Source organism: Hibiscus syriacus, unplaced genomic scaffold (genome assembly GCF_006381635.1).
Source record: "Hibiscus syriacus cultivar Baekdansim isolate YM2019G1 unplaced genomic scaffold, ASM638163v2 tig00116944_pilon, whole genome shotgun sequence".
Classification (NCBI taxonomy): Eukaryota; Viridiplantae; Streptophyta; class Magnoliopsida; order Malvales; family Malvaceae; genus Hibiscus; species Hibiscus syriacus.
The window spans coordinates 147,449-171,538 of NW_024063479.1; the positions used below are offsets into that span (position 1 = coordinate 147,449).

A 24,090-nucleotide genomic window follows, 5' to 3' on the forward strand; every position below is an offset into this window, starting at 1 on the left:
TTTTAATAAAAATATATAAAAAATATAAAATATATGATAATTTTAAATTTTCAATGAATGATTATCTCCACCTTCCATCCATCCCTGATTATCAGTGTTTTGGCCTATTCGTTTAACGAATTAATTAAACGATAATTTGATATATTAGAATTGATATAAACAGATAAAAAGAGATTACCTTAATCAAGTACCATATGAATACTTTTCGATGCTTTTCGATTAAGTCATCCTCAATTTGGCTTGAAGCTTGAAGTTAACGTTGGCTTAACTTGAATTAAATTAAGTCACATTCATATTCGTGATTAAAGGAGATGTTATTGTCTTTTGAGGTACGGGGTATAAGAAGCTATGTTTGCAGAGTATGTGTGCGTTGTCAATAATTAAAAATATTATGAATATATATTACCTTATAATCGCCCGAAATATTAAAATGAATGAAATACGATTTTCCGGTGGATTGTTCGACCCTTTGTAGGATATATAGGGTAAAGTAGTTCATAGTGGAAACTTAACTTATAAAATTAGCAAAGAGAATCCAAGGCAGAAGCAAATGTATTAAATAGAAGGAAGAAGAAGAGAAATTAGAAATTGTTCACTGTCGTATATTTATATGGCCACTTCATTACGCACCTCCCCGACTAAATAAGTTATTCTTGGCAACACTTCTCAATCGGTTAAGTTTCACTTGGATTTGACGCTTAATGTCTATAGCATATAGAAACATGAACCCATATTCTCAAATAACATGAGCCCATCCAAGGTCAAGTTTGGGTTTATTGAATTCATAGATGAATCGGCCCTTGGGATTATTTATTAAGACAAAATGAACCTTATTTTATTTAGGTTTAAGTTTTAATTTTTTAATAGTTTAAGTGTTTACAAAATATTATATATGTAATTATTTGAATTCACGTTTTTTTAATGAAAATAACATTTATTTTTATCACTAAGGTCAGTTAAAATATTTAAATTTCATTAATTTTTTAAATAATTTGAAACAATTACAAAATAATATATATTCATAATTTTTTTAACTATTAATAATACATATACATTCCATAAACACAGCTACTCAAACACTACTACGTCTTCGTATATTTGTTTGTATTAATGCACTCTACAGTCTGCGCCCTTTTACAGGCTTTCTAGCCCTTCCTCTCCGCTGAGATTCCCTTCCTTCCAAAAAGTAACAAAACAAAAGGTTTCTTTGCTAATTGCTAGGCAATAGCCAATGTGCTTAAAGCATCTCTTTCCCTCTCTCTTGTATAAGAATCTTTAGGAAGGACGACCTCCTTTGAAATTTCATCTTACCGACACTTCACTTAGTAATTTAAATGAAATGAGACCAATCGCAAAATATTATAAATTAATTTAGTTAAAGTTCAGTCAACTCTTAAATTGAAAAAAATCAAATTGAGCTTAAATTCGGCTTGAATTTTTCACGAGTCAAAACAAACTATTTGATATATGACTCAAAAAACTCGCGTGCAATTAGAAAGAAAAATATATTAATTTTTAGATTTTTAAAATTAAATTATTAATAATATTAGCATTTATATGTTGTTCTTTAAAAAAACAATTTAAGACTTTCATGTGTTAAGGTTCATGTTCGAGTTCGAGCATGAGCTTCAATTGAGCTAAGTCTTAGAATATTAGAGTTCAAGTTTTTAGAGCTCAAGTCAAGCTTCAATTTATTTTTTCAAATCAAGTTTGAAATTTTTATGCTCACAAGCTTTCGAGTCGAGTCGAACTTAACAATTTAAGCTCGTGAAATACCGCCAACTTCACCTTTTCTTTTTTTTATTCTTTCACTCGCTCATTTGATTTTTTTTATAATTATTAGGTTTCATTAAAGATCATGTAATCATACACATTAAGTGGTGGATTTATAAATATTTTTTAGAATGAACATTATATATTAATAACATAATTTTTTCATATGAGGTGAATATAAATAAAATTTTAGGATATATACCATCAGAAAAATAAATAACTAACATAAAAAAATAGATTTAAATGCCCACCCTAACCAACATCTACATCTGCACATATTGTTATATATAGTTAAAAAAAATTACGTGAAATTTTCTATAAAAAAAATAGAAAATGAGAGAAATTAATTATAATATAAAAATTAGAAAAATTTACACCTATAAGGTTTTATACGAATTCTAAGATTTTGCTTTTTCGAATTCTATGTATAAGATTAATTACTTGAATATAAATAAGTTTACTATTACAATTAGTCTCTTTTAACAATAATATTTTTTTTCAATTATAAATTAACACGAGAAATGTATTATTATACATATTAGATGATCATCAAAATCAGATTTAAATTAAACTCTCTTATTGTTAAAAGAAATATATTGTCCAAAGTTGGATAACAAGTTCGAAATGAAAATTTTAATTTTCGAGTTGAATTCGAGTGAATTAAAAATCCGGTACCTCCCTAAGCATATTCCCATAAAAGAGTTAAAAAATATCAAATTAGTGATTTAACTTTAGTGGAAGGGCGCTAAAATTTTCAAAATGTTAGCTGCTTGCTAGGTAAACTTGATTTGATTGATGAATGTGTAGGAGAAATAAACATGGATTTATCAACAGCCAAAATGAAGAAGAGACAAATCTGGTTCAAGGAGAGCTGCTTTCATTTGTCTAATATGTTACCATTCCACACTAAAAAAAACAGCTAATCAAGAGAGCTAAATGAAGAGTAAAAGGATAAAGAAGAGACAAATCTGGATCAAGGAGAGCTGCTTTCGGATCGATCAAAGTGAAGAAGTTGACCATTACATTTGGAGCAATCTTCAACTTGTTTGGGGACCATGAAATACATAAGACAGCTCTTGCAACCAGCCACAACCAAGACATTATCTTTGTCTTTCTCTACCCGATGGTGGTTGCTGTTGTTGTTGTTGCAATTCGCTCTCTCTCTTGTGGAACAAGGAGATGACTCCGATGGCGACTCTTCACTGTCATACGAGCTATCATCGTCGTCCTCGTCGTCTTCTTCCTCTTCATCTTCTTCCTCTGAGTAAAAACCTCCGCTGGTCTGAGCTGCTGTCCTCGGATCCTCCCTTGCTTTCATCCCATTCCTCCAGTTTATGTAATAAATCTCCCCTGTCTGCCAACAATTACGAATAATAATACACATTGTAAGATTAATAACCCAGAACATTAGTACTACTCTAATCTACAGGGATGAAGAATCTTTTAGTTTTACCTATTTTCAATTTCATTTTGCATAGAAAATCACATCTGATATCTGCATGAACTCTCGCGAATTAACAAAAAGAAATGTTATGTGTTTGTTTGTTTTCTAGGGTTCCTTTACGGTTAGCATGCGTGTGGGAGATAAAGGAGACATTCATCAGGGAAGCAATAAATACAAAGAGAAGACTGAAGAGAAACATTAAACAAGAAATACTCAACAAAGGAAAGGGAGCAAGATCTGCCATGGTTTTCACATTAATTGCTTCTGGAACAGAAAACGACTAAAAAACAGTTTTAAATTTTCCCAATACTAAACCAACCTTAAGATCAAGGCATTGTTCCCAATGGTAGGGAAGAGAGAGATGGGAGTTGAGCTCCAAGCTTCTGTCAGAACCGGTGATTAGGAGATTGTTGTTGTTGTTATCGTCTGATGTCGAAGACCTCCTCCGTATTAATCCATCTTCATCACCTCCTCCGCCGCCGCCGCCGCTGTTGCTGCTTCTTCTTTCGTGGTTCAAAGAACAGTTTTGTAGAGACCTTTCCAAAGATTCTGTTATGGTCGCCATGTTCATTACTACGGCAGAATACTAACAAAAATCGAGAAACGGTGAGGAAATTGAAAGAGAGAGCGACTAGGAGAAAAGGAAAGGAACTAAGGGCGTGTTTGTATAAAAGGAATTTCTCTCTTTGGGTGGGAAAAAATTAAGAGAATAGAAAATACTACGCGCTCCCCGTAATTGCGCGTGGGAGATTAACGAATATCACTGTATGGGACCACACCTGTCATCAACAGAGCGCCACTGGGGTTACATTTTGCCTCGCATCTGTGGATGGGAATTTAAAAAACGGCAGACGCAGCGGAGGCGCGTGATGCTATTGTAGTGTCGTGGCCTCCACATTTGGGGTTGGGGGAAATGAAAAATCGTGTTTTCGAAAGAAAAAAAAATTATTTATTATATGTTTTATAATATTATAAGTATTTAGAAAGAAGAGATCTAAAGCTGAGAATGATGCTACCGAAAAGAATGCCGGAGCTTTGTTTTAAAGTTTATTGTTTTTTGAACGAGACCTAAAGGAAACTTGTTTATAAAAAAAGAAGAATTTTTGTTAGGGCCAATATTTAAATATAAAATTCTGGAGGGGATTAAAATTAATTTTTTATGTTTAAATGTATTAAATTGAACTATTATTATTTGAATGGGTTAAAATGCAAACTCTCTAATTAACCAAAGGATAAATAGTCTTGGATTAGATAATTTTTCAGTTGAACTAAAATTCTCCCATTTATAATCATGGGGTACGAAACTAGGATGAAGCACTAGGGGAGTTGAATATAAATAATAACAAAACAATGGTTAGAATGTGAAAATGTCAATAATACGACACATTAATAATTAAATATATGTGAAAATATCATATTAATAATATGTATTGATTATTAATCAATTTACGTCTAATATAAATTGTTTTGATAAAAATTAAAACGCATGAGATTAAATATTTCAAAAGAAAAATAAAGACTAAAATTATCAATCAAGAAATTATTAAGAGTTAATTTTAATATTATACTTGCGCGAATCAAATTATTTAATTGGTTAAAATGATGGTTGTTATCTCTATAGGTCTCAGGTTTAAACACCAAAGACTGTAACGATGTTTGAACTTTTATTGTCAAATAATTGTGAATTTTTAAAACATAGTAACATGTAATCAACCAAATTAATAAAAAATATTATACATATTCTTTTTTTCTCTCTTTTTATATAGTAAATTTGTGATTATTTTATACTTTTTTCCATAATATTCATAATAATCAAATATGGGATAATGGTTTAATTGGTTCAAGCAATTAATTAGTTTTATTTTTATTGTAAAATAGAATATAAAAGAGAGAACTGTGGGCATAAGTAGGGGTGTTTAATTCATTGAGAAGTTTGTGAGCCGTTTAAATTTGATTCGGTCAAAATTTAGTCAATGTTCGACTCGATTAATTCGATTCAAATCCGAGTTTGATTCAAGATCTTAACGATTTGAGTCGAGCAAGGTTCAACTCGACTCGATAAGTTCATGAGCAGTTTGTTAAATTTTTTTATATTTTTTAATAGTTATCTTAAAAAAATATTCTACTAAAAGATTTAATCAATAATTAATGTTAATTTACTAGATTTTGCATATAGATTAAAAAAAACTAGATAAAAATTTTGGTGAGTTTAATGAGTAATATGTCGAATTGAGTAACAGTTTTTTATGAGTACGAATCAAGCATTATTCAAGTCCTGATGTACTCGTCGGATAAACACCCTTAGGGAGGGGCATTGGCAAAGGAGACCACAATGGCATGTTTCCAAAACACTCAACTTGCGAAGGAATGAATTGGGAATATGGGTAAAGCAGACATCCATCCACAAAGCCTAATTCTTGAACCTTCAGATAGAATACAAAAATAGTGATAAATCCCAGGAAGTGGAAGGCAGTGTCGGGATAGGCAGGCAGAGTAGAAGGGAATATTTGAGCAGTGGTGAGAGAGAAGAAAAAGGAGTGGCTCTTAGCAAATTGGTGTCAGAGTGGGGGACTCTGCACTTTTCAGAAGAGATTCCACATCAGGAAAAATCTATTTAATATAGGCCTCTCTTCTTCATTCCAACACAACACCCGCACCAACTACTAAACGGTGATTTTACCCCACTGACACCGTTTGTTTTTATTTTTACTTTTCTAACACCGTTCGACCAATATTTTCAAAACTAGCACCCTTTCTGCTGAGTTGGCAAAGGCGCGTCCCCGGGGACGCGCTTTACCCGGTTTTTCGCTGAGTTGGATGCCACGTGTGAAAGGCGCGTCCCCGGGGACGCGCCTTTGCCAACTCAGCAACACTATTTTGTTTATAATAAATAGTTTATTTTTATTATTATTATTATAAATAATATATATGTAAAATGTTTCGATTATATTATGTAAAATGTTTCGATAATGTAAAAATTATAACTAATAATATTAAATATTATATTAAATAAATATATTAAATATATTTATGTATTTAAAAGTTAAAAAAATTATTTAGGTGTACATACGTTTTAATATATATGTTAATGATAAAATCATATGTATGGAGTCCTTTAATTTCAATTTAAGTATTGTGAACTATAATTGGAATATAACTTTTAATTTCGAATACAATTGGAATATTAAGTTGAAATTTAATGTTAAATTTCGAATACTATAATTTATATTTTAAATTTAAATTTGAATAATATTATTTTTATTTTTATTTTAAATTTCGAATAATAAATTTGTATTTTAAAAACATTTATCAAACATTTAATGTTAAATGTGAATAAAAAATAACATAAAAAAAATATGTATGTAACAACCATGAACATTTAAATAACATAACCAAACATAAATTTGAAATTTAATTATTTAAATAACATTAAATATAACTGGATCACCGATGTCGTCGTCTCGAATGAGTTCCACATGGCGGTGGTTGCCTATTTCGTGTGAGGATTTCTTCGTGGAACTTGTTCTTCAGTCTCCTCATCTTCACTATCATCATCAGCAGCATTTTCTTCATTTGGGTGCAGATGACGCTGAAGGGCTGAAGGGCCTGTATAAAATAACGACCCTGGAGGAGTGCTAGTAACAATCCCACCGCCCCGGGAACTGTGGAAACTGTGGAAACATTGGCATCGATGTATGTGATCCAGATGAAGATTGAGGTGTCTGCGGAGAAGCACCACCAGCCAAATAAGATGCATATGAAGCATATGCTGGATCATTAAACATAGTCGTATATGCACCCCATATGGTATAAAACCCTGCGGGCTAGGCATGTAACCTGGCGGGCTAGGCATGTAACCTGGCGGGCTAGGAATGTAACCCTGCGGCTCGAATGTAACCCTGCGGAGATGGCATATAAACTGGTGGCTTGGCATATGAAGGAGGGCTGGGCATGTACCCCTGCGGCATCGACGAATAAGATGTTGTGGTGGGACTGATGCAGAACCGTAGCGCCTTCTCTCCGTCCACGCGTCGGGGGACGATGATTGAGACGGTTGACGTCTTCTCGGCGCCTAGGAATGTTAACCCCTCGTGCTTCTTCGCCGAAAGTAGAAACGGCTTCCATTTTCATTAAACCAGTCCATATAGTTATCCGTAACCATATGACCAGTTTCAGCGTAATATTGTCGAGGGGCCAACAGTATATCGGTTCTCCCAAAGCGCAATCCAATCTCTGTGTCTCACCACCCAGTTAACATCTTTCTTTCCCCGTCTATCTATGTTATGCACGTCGTCTAAATTTCTAGGAGCTCCAGGAATATATTGCGTACAACCATACTGACGGAGCACGCGATCAACTGGATGCCACTCAATAATAGCATAACATATAAGAGGTATAACCGATATCCATACCTCTAATGACCCTCTAAGGTGGGGGGGATGCAAGCTTTCACTTCATCGCTCGCATAAGGTATCCACTGAAACTGAAATATAATATACAATTCAAATAAATAAAATATTCTAATTATATCTAACATTTTAAATTAAAATATAATAATTAAACAAATTTAAAAACATACCTCAGACCCAGCTTTCGTATCAATAAGTAAACGAATTTCTCTAAAACAGTAGGTATACTTTTATGGTCCTTTCTTTTCATCGACCACCTATGAAATAATATAAACTAAATATCACCCTATTTAATTGAAAATATTTAAATCAAAATTTAGTTCGAAAATTACCTCAACAATAAGGGGAATACGTATGGTTCATTCACGATCGGGCATAAGAAAGGCATGCGGAACCACGCCCATGATTGTAGAAGCAGAAGACATCCACCGATAGCAGTTTTCTTATAATTCGTCGCCCGACACATTTCTCTAAAGAGAAATGCCAAAACTGCAGCACCCCAACTATATCTTCCAGCTTCATCAAAATCGATCAGATGCCGCAACCACATACAATGCACCTGGTTGCGAGATTTGTCGGGCATCAATATTCCTCCATTATTCGTAGAATATATGCCCGAGCATGCCTTTGCTTGATCCTCTGAAGCATTTTCATTTAAAACCTCAAAATTAGCTTTCAACCAAGATAAAGCTATTCTACCTCCATTAAACTCTGGCGGAGCAGCTCCAAGAATCAATGCACATTGATTGCCAATCATCATCCGCCATACCACACATCATATTTCCGTCGACGGGAAGCCCCAGATGCATAGAGACATCCTCCAACGTAATTGTTGCCTCTCCACATGGAAGGTGAAAAGTGTGTGTCTCGGGCCTCCACCTCTCAATCAGTGCAGAAATTAGGACAGGTTCGAGTTTGCAACCGCCTATAATTGTTGCAATATACCCGAACCCAGCAGAAGCCAAATATGGCAAAATACGTTCCGGTGTCGGTATACGTGGATTTTTATAAAAGTTTCTAAATACGATCAGCATCCTAAATAATATATATTATAAAAAGTAAAAATTAATATAAATTCATAATAACTTTAAAATAAAAATAAATTTAAATATTAACATTAATTATAAAAATTACATATCGCTAAAATGTCTGGAGATATGATCATTATCCAATCGCAACAGCATTTCGTTTTCCATTATAACTGTAGACAAAACAATATAATTAGCAAAAAATTAATAATCTAAATAAATAATAATTATATAAATATTATTTAATAATAAAATAATATTTACATAAATATATTAATATAAAATAATAACTAAAAAAATACTAACATAAAAATAAATTTCTTACCACTAATAACAAATTTAAAACTCAAATAGTTGGAGAATTTGAGTTATAAGAGAGGAGAAGATGATTTGGTGTGAGAATGAGTGAGGGTTGAGGGGGTTTATATAGGGGAGGAGGAGGGTAGTTAGGAAAAACGGATGGGGGCATTAATGACATTTAATGGAAGCGCGTCCCCGGGGATGCGCCTTCCACACGTGTCTGCTGATATGGCAAAGGCGCGTCCCCGGGGACGCGCCTTTCACACGTGGCATCCAACTCAGCGAAACACGGTAAAGCGCGCCCCCGGGACGCGCCTTTGCCAACTCAGCAGAAAGGGTGCTAGTTTTGGAAATATTGGTCGAACGGTGTTAGAAAAGTAAAAATAAAAATAAACGGTGTCAGTGGGGTAAAAAAGCCCTACTAAACTTTAGCTTTCCCATGCAGATTTAAAGGCTAAACTACACGTCTATGTACTAAACACCTGATGATTTAGATACTAAACAAATAATTTATCTAAATTTAAATTGTAAACAAGTAGTAGTTGTTATTGCTAGATGTTTTTGAAGTAAAATGTGAGTGTTCCGGCAATAGGGGGCGGCTGCCCCAATACAATGCCACTGTGGACTCTTACTTGCATGCTCGTCTCTTTGTGTTTGTATTTTGTAAACATTCATTCACATATTCACTTGTGCTTTCTTTGCCTTACATTTTTTCTCTATTCATTTACATTTAGTTTAAGATTAGGGGTATGTAAACTAACATTGGCCAAGGTGAATATTTAAACTAAAAAAGGTACTACGTTAAAGTTCAAATACTAAAAAAAAAAGAAAATAACCTCAGTGACCGAAAATGTCTTATAATATACGATTTTAACCAACTTTTTTTGAATTTGTCAAAATGACCAACAAATTCGCAACGCGAACTCCAATTTCGCAACCCAATTTCCAATTTCGCAACGCGAATATGTAAATCGCAACACAGAAGTCAAATTCGCAACGTGATAGTCAAATTCGTGATGCGAAACACAATATTAATTTCGCAACACAAATGTAAACAGTATTATCGCAAATCATAACCTAAAATCCTAAATCACAACTCAGTCTCATCTCCATCTCTCACTCTCTACGACGACATTCGTCCCATCTCCGGCGAAATCCGTCTATCTCCATCTTTCAGAGCAACCCTCACAACCATTCACGGTCAGAAATGGAAAATCAACCACCGAGGGTTAGTTTTTTAATCTCTTATTTTTATTTTAAAATTTTTGTATTATTATTAGATTTTTCTTATATTGATGATAAATTTACTGGTAATTTCAATATATATTTTAACCATTTCACTGAGATTGCTTAGTAAATTCATTCGGTTGCTGCCAATACTGCTAAACTATTTAGTCTTTAACCTTTTGAAGTTAGTATTTGTCTTTGTTTTATCTTTTTGTTGAAGAAATGCAATTCATTCAAGTTTCAATTTGTAGAAGAATAGTTTTTGAAACTTAAATTCGCAACACGAAAATGAAAATCGCAACACCAAAATCGCAACGCAATTTTAGTTTCACGTTGCGATTTTCATTTTCGCGTTGCGAATTTAAGTTTCAGAAACTACTCTTATTCTCCAAATTGAAACTTGAATGAATTGCATTACTTCAACAAAAAACAAAACAAAGACAAATACTAACTTCACAGTGTTGCTAATTTAAGTTTCAAGAATAAACTACTACTCTTTATGTTGTCCTTGAACCTGCACTAAACATATATGTTGTCCTTTTAAATGTTTATATGAGTGCTTACTTCTGGACTGTTATTTAATGCATTTTGTGAACTATGATGGAATAATGACAGTATGTGAATACCGTGCTAGTTTGAAACATATTTGGCTTTGTTTTCACTATTTAATATAATGTCTGTTTATAGTGTATAATTTGTAGTTTTTGGTATATCTAACTTGGTATGTTTATTATTTTTGTAGAAATTTTTTTCGGCTGCATTGACCTTAAGGAATAAATTAAGCCTAGCCACTAAAATTGGGTCGACACTTACACCTCTACAAAGAAAATTGTTTGAGGATACTTGCTTCGGGTCATGGCTGAAAGTACAACATACGGGTGGAGATGCTATGTTGACACATTTGTTTCTTCAGACCATGACTAACGATCTACCCGAGAGGATACAACGTGGTGATGAAGAGATATGGTTTCATTTTCCTCCGGCACCGACGTATACTTGTTTTGGGCGGGAGGAGTTTTACTTAATCACTGGTCTACGCTTCGGACACGATGAAGTTACCCGGTACACTAGTCATATCTCCCGCCCATCATGGTTATCTCGGGTTTTTCCTGAGCTGGCAAAGTCGAAGCCAAGTTTACACGTCGACAACTTGAAGAGATTATTTGTTAAAGATGGTTTTACTCGGATAGATGACCTTGATGTTGTCCGAGTATGCCATTTATTACTTTTGCATGCCGACTTTTTAGGCAAAGAGAGCAGACAACCTATCTCTGAGGACCTAATATTATTGGTAGAGGACCTAAATGCATGAAACCTGTTTCCGTGGGGTTCATATCTATGGAAAGCTACCTGGAAGAAGTTGTCGTCTGCCTTTGAGGACCGAAAAAGTTTGCGGGGTGATGGTTCTAAATACACTTTGATAGGCTTTACATGGGCCTTTAAGGTAAGAATTTCTATATAATATTTCCAAAATTATAATTAATTATTTAACAATTACTAATGTTTGTATATTATATTATTTTGTAGATTTGGATATTTGAGGCTTTCCCTAGCATGTGGACATATACGATAAAAAGATCAAATGATATTCCTAGGGCTATTACCTGGAAGAGAATCCGCATGTTGGATTGGGAAGAGTTACTCCCATATATAATGATGAATGATATAAGTTAACACACAAATAATACCATATATAAACAAGTTATTACTAGCACAAGTTTAACTTTGTTTGAGCTTTTATATTGTTAGGAGGCCAACTATCCATTACAGAGGCTGACACCCACAGAGGCTGAGCTTGCCACTGATTGGTGGTAAGCTAGTAAACGGTTTTTTGATGGGACAGATGATGAGCACTCCCCACTTCGAGAGCCATCACCTGATTGGGCCGATTCTACAGCTTGACACCCGGAGCCATCACCAGATCGAGCCTCCTCTCCACCTCCACCATCACCTATTCCATCACATCATCGAGCATCTTCTCCACCATCACCTCATGATAGACGACCGGCAAAGAGGCCACGACATTTATCTCCATGTTCTCCACCTCCACGGGATGAGTTAGGGGAGTTACGTGATGAGGTCGGTGCTTTGCGTCATAAGATCGGTACTTTACGTGAAGATAATAGTGCATGGCGTGATGAGGTTCGGTCTTTACGTGGTGAGGTGGATTTTTTACGCGATGACAATGGTGCGCTACGTGGTGAGGTATCTACTTTACGTGATGAGGTTACCGCTCTACGTGAGATTGTTTCATCGTTGCAGAATGAGGTTCATACTCTACGCAATGAGGTAAATTTGTTTAATACTACACTAAAAGTGCAAATAACCTTTTTTCGGCTTTATTTATTTATTTATTTACTAATTTATGTATTAATTTATTTTCAGCGGCCCGATAAGGTAGATGCTTTACGTCGAGTTTTTCTTGCACAACGGGGTTCACGCATCAGACGTTGTGCACGTGCCATTACGTCTCCGTTCACCCCACTAGTGCCAAGACTCCGTAAGAAGAAGCCCAATGCACCTATCATCATTCAAGAGGCGCCTCCTAGCGTTTAAGAGGCCCCCTCTCATCATCGAAGAAGCTCCTCCCACCGTTCAAGAGACCCCTATCATCGTTCAAGAGGTCCCGCCCACCGTTCAACAGCCCGATTCATATGGAGTCATATGTCGACATATTGATAAACTCCCTCTCGTGCCCGATATGATGGATGCGAGTTGGCTTTCGTATGTGTTACCGGCTAGTACCATTCCTCAGTAGGAGAGGGAAACAATACCAGACACAATTACGGATAATTCCCATTTGGGCTAAGACCGCAGTTCATTTTTATCTGCATGAGCGGAGCAAGAGGTGTTATTCTGACCTATGCCAACTCGACGATGTTATTCATTTGTTTCTTGATCGGTCTTGGTGGGGTATTTTATTAGGGGTTGAAGATAATGGATATCTCAAAGGGGTGATAAGTCTTATATTCTTCTTATATTGCGTTTTGATTAATTTTTTTTAAATTATTAATAAATTCACTAATATATGTATTTTTTTATAAAACAACATATTGATGCATGGGTGTCACGTCTTCTAATAATAAGGAAATTGAGGAAAATAAGAAATACTCGATGGACTATTATGCCGACGTCTTTTCACGTAGCTCACTTGAAGGATCCGAGAGATGCTTCATATATGTTGGGTAATAGAAAAGCTAAACTTTATCCTGCGTGGTGGGAGGTCGATAAGGTTAGTATTTATTTTTTGAATATTTTAAAGGTTTTCATAAATTTTATTTGATGTGCGCAATTATTTATGATTACAGGTGTTTATCCCTGTTTTGGAACGTCGTCATTGGCTTCTCGTCGAGCTTCAGCTCCCATCCCTGAAGACAATGGTATATGACAGCATGTTGAATTACATACCATTGTCTGATTTGAGAGATATTATTTGTAAGGGATGGAGCACTCATTTGGCGAAATACTTGGACACGATTGATTATTGGACTAATTCTGGAAACAAGAAGCAAAAAAAGTTCAAAGTTACAATGATCAGAGACGATACCGCGCCACAACAAACGGAGAGAGCCAAAGGGGATTGTGGTCCTCTTGTATGCATGTTCTTGGAGCGTTTGACGATAGGAAGTAAACACTTTCTACCTCCCACAGATAGAGATAGAGGTGCAGTAAGCTTATGGTTTTGCCATTTTATGGCTCGAGCGATATATACGAGACGTTGCCTACCTGCAACTGCGTGCTGAAAGTTTGCATAAATAATTGGTAAGTTTGAGCAAGTGTTGTTAATATATATACTCTTTGTTGGTTTGAAAATGTTTGGTTAAGTACCTAGAATTCAATAATTTGTTGTTTGCTGGTTTTAGATATGTAGAAAGTGTTGTTTGAGCAAATGTTTAGTTTCTGCAGGTTATTCCTGTCGTGAGCTACCTGAAATTGATGTATTTTTGCATAAACAACAGTTTGGGGTACACTTTTTTTGCTTGTTTAATTGAATTTTACATTGAAAGTTGATTTGTTTAATTGATGAGGAAATAAGAATTATTTTTTGCTTGTTTAATTGATTTGTAAAAGTTTATTTGTTTAATTTGATGTGTAAATAAGAATTATTTTTTTGCTTGTTTAATTAATTTGTAAAAGTTGATTTGTTGTTTTAAATTCAATATGCATTATGTTGAAGGTAAAAAGAATCTGTTGAAGGTAAATTCGTAACCCGAAATAAGCATTGCGATAGTCAAATTCGCGTTGCGATTTCTGTTTGCGATTTCGCGTTGCGAATTTGACTTTCGCGTTGATCGCAACATACAACATCAAGTTATATACAACATCAAACACATTCCAAGCTATAAATACAAGCTAAGGACACTTGAAGAAGCAAGATAACAAATATCCAAGTAATCAAACACAAGAGAAAATCCCAACATGATAACAACTGAACAGATCATAGCAATGTTCAAACTCAAGTTACTAATGAATGTCTAACTGAAAATGTATGCATTCACACATAAAATACACATAATACAACGTTTGCATTTAAAAATCACCTAAGTTAATAAGTCTCAAAAGGTGAAGCCGGTTGTGATGAGGATCTATTTTTTGGTAGAGGAAAAGATGATTGTGATGGCACTGGTGATCCACAGGTCAACCTTGTATAACCACTTTCCTTGCACCGACTACATGTCGATATCCTCTTCTCTTCACCCTTAGACGGTATACGATCGTGATGTTTTGGTCAGCCAGGTAGTCTGCTGTCCATGACTGGTGGCAAAACTATTTGTAAGTCATCTGGTATGTCTCACTCAGAAGGATGTGGACATGGGTAGACAATCTTGACATAAGTCTATCGATATACTTATGTAGTGTAGCAATCCATAGCGTATGCGCTTGAATCATCTTGGTTTAGATGAAGAGCATCTTTTATAACATGGCCACACGGATAACCAGATGTTTTCCATTTCTTACAACTACACGTCTTTGTATTTAGATCGACAACCCCATTTAAGTTATTATCCAATACTTCAAACAAAGTGTTTGAACATGATTTAACTCTCCATGGCGTTAACTTCACAACACGTTTCATTATCTTTTTTCAGTCAATGGTGTAACACGACGTTCCAATATTCCTGTAAATTTAAATAAATAATCATTAGTAAAATATATGATAAGTTACGAATTTAAAGAAATAATACCTGCATGGTTTCTTTTCTTGTAGTACCACTGTTGAATAGAGGCTCGAAAAAACTCCATTAACATAGTAATGGGTAATTTCCGGGAATAACGACTTAGAGCGTTGATTGATTCTGCACTATTAGACATCATGAAACCATATCTTGCTCCAAGTTGATGTACTCTTGACCATCTTTCAAACCCGACATCTTCTAGTGTTTGAGCACATTGAGGCAAAACATGTCTTAAACAATTTATATGCTTATTAAAATTCACTTCCCGATAAGCTTTTACAGCCTTCCAGTATGTCCATTTGTGATTTTTTATACCAGCAGGCCTTGATTTTAGATTTCTGTACAAATGAACACCACAAAGTCCATGAAAAACATTTGGGAAACACCTTCTAACAGCGTTGTCAATTGAGTTTACCCTATCGGATATGATTGTCATATTGCTAATAGAACCTATGCAATCCCTAAGATGCCCCATAAACCATGTCCATGAATCAGAGGTTTCAGATTTGCCAACCCCGTAAGCTATTGGCAGTATCCCATTGTTAGTATCCATGGCTACTGCTAATAAGTTTACTCCAAGGTATCAACCTTTCAAATGTGCTCCGTCAACTATAATAACTGGGCGCATACAAGTAATAAACGAACGAATCTAAAAAAGCATATACACAAGAAATATAATCATTTAAATGTGAAATGCATGCAACTAACAAAAATGAGTCAACAAAATTATAATTATTTACTAACCGCAACACCAATGGCGATAAACAGCAACTCAAAGCGTCCATCTCTATCTGTTTTGATATGAGTTACCGACCCAGGATTTTTCAGCTTTAAATTGTGACAATAAGCCGGCAGTTGGGCAAACGATGCTTCTGGCGACCCCCTCAACAATTCCAAGGCATAACATTTGGCTCTCCAAGCTTGAGAATATGAGATACTAATCTTGAACCGAGCATTCATGTCAGTCATAATTTCATGTCCCCGATATACCCTTCCATTCAAAAACATTAACTCAGCCAGAAAACCACCCAACACCTTTTTGTTTGCATGTCTATGGTGAGGAAAAACTTGAGTTCTTGAACATGTATGTTTATTAATAAAAGTCCTAACTTGAAACATTTCGCAATATTTTATCCTCTTTGCAATCATATGCCACGTACAATTTTTTTCAATCATACACCTTGTTTCGAAACGATCTTTGCTTGATTTGTTAACTTTTAGTTGATAGCCATCTTCCACACATTTTGTATACAAAGCTATCTTCAAGTCTTCCTTTGTATCAAAACAATCATCTTTCTTGATACGAATAACTTTTGTGTAACAATCAACTGCTATCTTTACCAACTCTTCTTCCGGTATCTGAAGTAATTCTGGCATATTTCAGTTATACTCCCGTGGCATTTTCTTCTTTTTCTTTTCTTCGGGGACTTCTTCTTCTTCTTTTTCTTCTTCAGGGTTATATGAATTACAGAATAGATGTTTAACATGTTCATTCACAGTCGTAACTTCCTCCTCATTATCATCAACATCTTCCTCGGCAGCGGTTGTTTCATCATCAAAATTCGGGTATTGACCAATATCAAAATCATTACATGCATGGTCTGTTTCTTCTTCCATCACATCATCAAAATACGAGTATTGACCAAGATCAAAGTCCGGGTATTGACCAAGATCAAATTTTGAATATTGATTAGTACTCATAATTTTTTCTATTGGCTCATAATCGTCTAACTAGTCAATACGAAAATCAGAATTTGGTGTTGAAAGTTGATTGAGATTTGGATTAGGAAAAGGTTATGGGTTTTGAGATTGTGTTTGGTATTGGAAATGTGGTGAAACAAAATTTTCTTGGTGATGAAATTGAGGTGGAACCATTAAATTTTGAGGTTGATAACAACGTTGTACATTATGAGCACCATAAACTGGGGTTGAAGAACTTAGTTGATTACTACCCGCTACTGACCCAACTTCACTACTTCTAGGTTCAACAACATACATTGTAACATTATCTTCTTGCGAAACACTAATGTAAGCAATGAATCGTTCAACATCTTCATTGTCGGTTAACAAATAAACTTTACCTTTTCTCTGATAAGATAGCCTAAATCCACTTAGAGGCTCTAAATTCAATTTCTTTGCAACACGTAACATTAGAGTTTCATAAGTTAACTTTTTTAATGACAGTTTTAGTTGAAGATTCATAGGTAAAGGCACATATTGTAAAACACCATTAACATTCTCTCATGACCCTCCAAAACATAAATTTATTCAAACATGATCAACATTAGATGATTTCATTCTACAAATTGTAAATTAATTTACTAAACAAACGAGCTATAAACTAGATATCATCATTGACTTAGAGAAAACATACCTTTATTAAGTTGATAGTTGATAATTTGGGAGAGAAATCATTGAAAAATTATAGAGAAATAAAATTATGTAAAAAAAAATTAGAGATGGGGAAGGATGTCGTTGGATATAGGAACGGATGTCACCAGAGAGAGTGATAGATGGAGATGGAATGAGTTGCAATTTAGGGATTTAGGTTATGAGTTGTTGCTGCTGCGTTGTTATATACTCAAAACATTTGTGTTGCGAAACTAAAACTTGTTGCGAAATTAAATTCATGTTGCGAATTTGAAATTCAGTTGCGAATTTGAAATTCCGCGTTGCAAATTTGACTTTTGTATTGTGAATTTGACTATCGCGTTGCGAATTTGACTTCTGTGTTGCGATTTACAAATTCGCGTTGCGAATTTGACTTGTGTGTTACGAATTTGACTTCTGTGTTGCGATTTATAGATTCGCGTTGAGAAATTAGAAACTGAGTTGCGAAATTGGAGTTCGCGTTGCGAATTTGTTGGTCATTTTGGCAAATCCAAAAAAAGTTGGTTAAAATCATATATTATAAGGCATTTTCGGTCACTGAGGTTATTTTCTAAAAAAAACATTTAGACAAGCATTGAGGCCAATTTTAACATTATGCTAAATAAAAAAAGTACTACTTATTTAGTACATAAACTATTACTTTTGTTATTTTTTGGTACATGAATTTTATTTTATTTTTTAAAATTATACCTAACGTTTAGTTTAAGTTTCATTTTGGTATTCATAGTTTGCAAAACCAGAAGATGTCCACGACTATATAGACATAACCATGATAACCAAATTCTTTCGGTGAAATATTTATGTGAGATATGTCATCGCTTACACAAACGACATGATATTTCAAGAACATCACGTCTACTGGACATCAAATAAGAAAAACATATTTTCACAAGGGAATGTTCAAAGGGGAACGCCTACCTACCATATGCAAATATTGAACGTATAATCTATCACCACGTCGAATCAATAGTTTTGAACCGTCAAGTCCATTCATGTGGGGATTGTTGAAAAAAATAATTGAATGAATTGATGCTATCTATAACTTGTTAATAAAAGTTATAGATAACATCAATTCATTCAATTATTTATTTATTTATTTTTTGCAACAATGTTAAGGTGTCACCATAAGATAATGTCATATTATCATTGAAAAAAATAAAAAAGCACCATGTCAATACTTCTGTTAATTTTTTAACGACAAAGTACCAAAATGAAACCTAAACTAAACATTAAGTATAGTTTTAAAAAATAAAATAAAATTTAACTATCAAAACGGAACAAAAGTAATAATTTATATACTAAATATGTAATTTACCCAATAAAACACCATTCTTTTGAGAATTCCCACGCAAAAAATGAAATGAAAAGAAAAGAAAAACCCAGAAATTTGATGCCATGAAGCAGTTGCAGAAGCAATCAAGCGTGAAGCATAGACGAGATGAGATGATTTTAATACCCCAAACTCCTCCTTACTCGCCCAAAACCTTGAAACACCTCAGATTTCTCTATTAACAGTCTCTTCATGGAACAACGGCTCTTGTTCATCTTTATCGACATTTTAATCGGCTCCACTTTCTTCATCCTCTCTCCACCCTTCCATTTCCAATGTCATTGTTTTGGCGGCGATAAAAACTCGTTCGTGTTGTGACCTTCATTGTCGGCCACCCATCGTTTTGGCAGCAACGAAAACCCACTGTTTGAGATTATCCAGGGTCAGTTGCCTAGTGATGCTGGTAAAGAGCTCACCAAGAACATCGCTCTTGTTTACCGAATGTTGCCCCCAAGGAATTTGTATACCAAGTATAAGGAGAGGTTTTCAGATTTAGGATTAAATTGGTAACATATTAAAATTATGTGGGTTAATTTTTTAGTTTTTAGTTCAAATTAAAATAAAGAGTAAAATTTGAGGATTAAATATATCTTTATATTAATTTACATTAACGACCACATCATCACTTTTTTAAATAAGCTAGGTTTTCTCGAAATAAAAGATAACGAACCAATCTTAGATCAAAGGGCATATTATTATAATTTATGATATATTTTTAATAACTTAATAATTTATTTTTTATTTTTAGTATTCTTTATATTATTTTTTTGAACATTTAAATATTTTTATATTTTAAATTTTTAAAAAATAGCTTTTAAAAAATTAAATAATCTTCTAAACTTAAAAAAAAATAATTTGGTCATCGAATAAGATCAAAAAATCAATTTAACTCATCTGTTATATCATCAACCTCATCATTAATCACTGTAAATTATTACGTTAATACTGTAAATTACTACGTCAACACTTTAAATTGTCACATTGGTACTATGAATTATCACATCAATCAACTACAAGGACATCAGATGCATTTTTCCTCGAATATTTTATTCATCAAATAATGGTTGATCGATTAGATTTTTTTCCCAATTTTATATTAGACTAGATGAACATTGGAATCTTGGTCCAATTCATTTGGGCTAATACAATTTGTGCCTGCTAACAAGGATTTGAGGCCCAGTTAGAAAATAGGGTAAAAGTCCAGACAAAGGTGGAGGAGCAGCGGTGGCGTTCACGCGCGAGAGAGAGATGGCTGGAGGAATAAAAGCATTTTGGGGAACAAGAGTGCTAGAGACAGTGAAGAAGCATGACTCAGGTGGCTTCGTTTGGAAGAGAATTATGCTCACTTCTACCCGTAAAGCCAACGCTAAGAAGCGTCTCCGCGCTTTTGGCAGGTCTCTCTCCTTTATTTTGTGACGTTTTACCCCATTTTGGCGTTTTTACATATTTCCTGGGTTTTGACATTGCTAGTTGATTTTAATCTCTGAATCGATTCTTTTAGTTGTTGGGAAGTAGTTAGAATTCAGGGACAAATACCAATTGTAGGAGAAAGTTGTGCTCTATACATATCAAGTTTAACATTTGGCAGTTCATTACATTTAGAGCTATGTATATTTGGACTCAGACGTTGAAATTAGTTCCAAATTTTGTATCCGTGATTAATTGCAAAGTAAAAAATCATACATCCTCTAGATAGCATAGAGAGTTTAAGTTCATATGGTATAAAGTCTTGCTAATCTAGATTTCATCTTAAGGGTATCCACTGTTCATGAATGATGTTTTCATCTTCATTTTTGTGCTTGTTCCTTTCCTATAGCTCTTGCAAGGGTTCTTATATTTTATGGCCATTGGCATGAGTGGGGGTATTCAATGTTGATCTACAACTAGTTTTGACTTTGAGAGCTGAAGTTCTGTTTGTGTTGATTTTAAGGGGTTATAGTTGTAGGCTGGCATTAGATGATTGTGTCTGATCAGTGAAATAAAGTTTGGTGATTTAGAACTAAGCACGTGTTATACGGCATATGACTTAGGAAGATCATACAATTTTATCTATTTCCAAATATGTGTTGGTTAATCTCGAGTCTTGAAAGGATAGTACGGGGTTCAGGCATGAATATGATGGGTCATTTTTACTTTATATCTGGTAACTTTGTTGGTCAATTAACTTCTATCGATGTACTTGGGCGAAGTGCAGTTTAAATTTCTCACATTAGGTTGTCTACTTACCATGAGTTTGTAGTCTTGGCGGTACACAGATGAGAGAACCTTCATATATTGTCTTTGGGCCTTTCCATTTGCTTTGGATTTCGACTCCTTCAGTTATGCTAAACATATATTATTTAATTACACTCATGTAATATTCTGAGAAAAATATAATTATTGTAAATGTAAGTAGTTGACCTTTTGTAGTGGCCTTAGAATGGTGGATTCAAATCCTTTGCCAATAGTAGAACTTAGCCTGCCTATATACCAGTTTTGCAATCCTTAAGGTCCAGTGTTTTCAAGGGTGCAAACAGCTCTCAAGGCTTTATATCTCTTAAGCTCTTGCCTGCGATATGTGTATTAGTGTATGTATCTATGTATAATATATAGTTATGACAACTAATTCTAAAGAGTGGTCAAGTTAATGTAAAAAACATGGATTTTTTTTGTGGCCAATATACATGATTTCTGTATGGTCCCATATTGTTGAATGCTTAAAAATTGGAAAGTAGAGAGTTTAGACTTCTTTAGAGGGGTCAAGTTTATCAACAAAACATGGAACTTTTTTGTCAGACGATATGCATGTTTTCTTCATGATCCCATATTGTTGCATACCCAACTATCGGAAAGTAGAGAGTTTGATACTATCTTCTTTTTTACTAGTAAAGGTACATTTAATAAAAAGGTTAAGAATAAAATAAATTAAGTTAAAGAAAACTACAATCAGACAGTATTCTCACGCATATTACCTTACAAAAAAGAGTGCCTAGTCAGGCATGCACTTGATCAAATGTGCCTTTCCGGAAAGGGTGGGAGGCTTTCTTGTTGTCTAACGGCAAAGCACATGCCTTGACAACACTGAGGCCCGGATCTCCAACTGAAAGCAACAAATATATAAACCATTTAAAGGGAAAAAAAACAGGTTGTGGTCTTCCATTTTTCTGTTTGCCTTGCATTAAATAACAATCTCTGATGAGTGCTGTTCAAAGGGGCTTATATAAATCTTGATACCTTTGGCTTTCAATGTTTAAGTTACTGTAATTTCCCCTTTTCTGTTTGTTGATCCTGTAACTTTGTGTCTTGGATGATTATTTTTTGGCCAGATCATTTTGGATACACTCATTCAAAACTTATATATTTTTGAACTATTGAGAATGTTTGTTTTCTTTAAGAATGAAGCCATTTTGAGGGCATGTTCAGAACCGCCTCCTTCGAAAGCAACCGAAGTAGCCGGTGTTGAGAAAAACGTTGAACATCCAACTTAAATGACAGTTAAAGAAGACCCTACATGAGCCACGGAGGAATTTGGTGACCTTCGGGTTAATGTAGCAGAAATTTTTACAATCCTAGATTTCAATTTAGTTGTATGGGATCATTGGCCACTTTTTCCCCAATGTTGTTAAAGACCATTGCTATGAGCTAGTAGTTGGTCAATGGACGTAGTGCAATCATAATCACAGATCTCTTATCAGTAGCTCTGTCCGTGAAAAAGAAATATGCAAAAGTCGTTTGCTTACGATGTTCTTGTTTGTTTTATGTTTCACTTGATAAGAAAAATCAAAATTGAGCAGCTGCCTGTTTTCTTCTCATGTCGACACTCGACATTGGTGGAAAAGTAATGACATTTCCCACAGGTAGAGTGGTGAGAAAGATGAAGTGGTCCATGATGGGATGTTGAGGGAGTTGGATGGAATGGTAGACCCATAACAACCAAATGAAAAGGTATGAGAAACCCACCTTTTTGTCTGATTTTGACATTGGAAGGGACAATTAGACTTGGGAATTCCTTCTTTCCATACGTCTCTCTTTACTCTTTTGGCCACTTGAAGAGATCCTTCAGAGTTAGCATCTCATTTTTACACGCAACAAATCACATGATATTCTTCATCTTAGCACATGTTCTTGTTTACCAATACTTTCCTCGTAATAACATGTCTTCTACCCATTGTGTTAGTTAAACATAGAATATTGGAGGGACGGAAGAAGGACTTTATGTTAGAGAGTCGGCTTATAAAACTTTAGGAAGGTAAAAATAGTTTATCAATGAAAAATACAAAGAAAATATTTATGAATAGGGTTTGAAATGCCAAAGAATTTTAACCACTTCTCCCTTATGTTACTAGTTTTATATAAATGACTTAACACTGGATTTTGGATTTATCCATTTATGAGATTTTGTTAAGAAAGGATTAAAAGACGTAGATAACGTTGGGTGTTCTGGTGGAGGACAAGTTGAGTTTCTTTTGAAGGGATTGACCTAAATCATGTGTGAAGGGCCACAACTTTTCGCTGCTTGTCGTTGTGTAGGCGTGGTCCTCCACTGCATTAATTAATTTTTTTTTAATTTCATGGACCAAATGAAAAATTTTACCAATTCAGGGCGCCGAAGCCCCCGACAGCCTCCGGTGTCACCATCCATGCTGTGTTTCAATTTAGATTTATTCCAGTTTAAGTCCGATTATAAGTTAACTCAATCTATTACCCATTAAGTGACCTTAATGGTTAAAGAGAATATAGTTTTCTTTGGAAGTCCTGGTTGAAGCAGCTGGGTTTGTGGGATTTTAATCATAATTTTTTGTTGTATTCAAATTTTATATTATATATTTTAAAATTTATTCTTTTATTTTTCAATTAATGAATAAATATGTATTAAAATGTTTAATTGATTTTAATTAAAAATGTGAGGGTTTATTTAATATTTAAGTAAAAATTAAGAAATAATTAAAATTTTAAAAATATTAAAATATTCATAAAATTACTAAAAATGAAAAACTAAAATATATCATTAAAAATATAAGAAGCTGTAAAA

General features: G+C 34.2%; 1 protein-coding gene and 1 long non-coding RNA gene across 3 annotated transcripts; one reads left to right on the plus strand and one right to left on the minus strand.

The window, feature by feature from the left end:
- Positions 1-2,630: 2,630 nt before the first annotated feature.
- LOC120188346 (probable serine/threonine-protein kinase ifkB) lies at positions 2,631-3,851 on the minus strand. 2 transcript variants are annotated; one of them, XM_039191800.1, is made up of 3 exons: positions 3,694-3,851; positions 3,537-3,627; positions 2,631-3,127 (listed from the first exon to the last, which is right to left on the minus strand). In XM_039191800.1, the coding sequence occupies exons 1-3, from the start codon at positions 3,786-3,788 to the stop codon at positions 2,747-2,749; spliced, it is 567 nt and encodes a 188-aa protein (XP_039047731.1). In that variant the 5' UTR covers positions 3,789-3,851; the 3' UTR covers positions 2,631-2,746. The 2 variants fall into 2 exon arrangements, with proteins under 2 accessions (XP_039047731.1, XP_039047730.1); XM_039191799.1 differs by having other exon boundaries at positions 3,537-3,849.
- A 16,531-nt stretch (positions 3,852-20,382) lies between these two features.
- Positions 20,383-22,755, plus strand: LOC120188406. Its single transcript, XR_005522412.1, has 2 exons — positions 20,383-20,473; positions 22,454-22,755. It is a non-coding gene; the product is annotated as an uncharacterized LOC120188406 (long non-coding RNA).
- The last annotated feature ends 1,335 nt before the right edge of the window (positions 22,756-24,090 follow it).

Excerpts from the sequence above, each read along its gene's own strand:
- LOC120188346 (XM_039191799.1), bottom strand. The coding sequence starts at position 3,788 with ATGAACATGGCGACCATAACAGAATCTTTGGAAAGGTCTCTACAAAAC. Across the intron at positions 3,128-3,536 it reads AACAATGCCTTGATCTTAAG|ACAGGGGAGATTTATTACAT; the intron begins GTTGGTTTAGTA and ends AATTGTTGGCAG.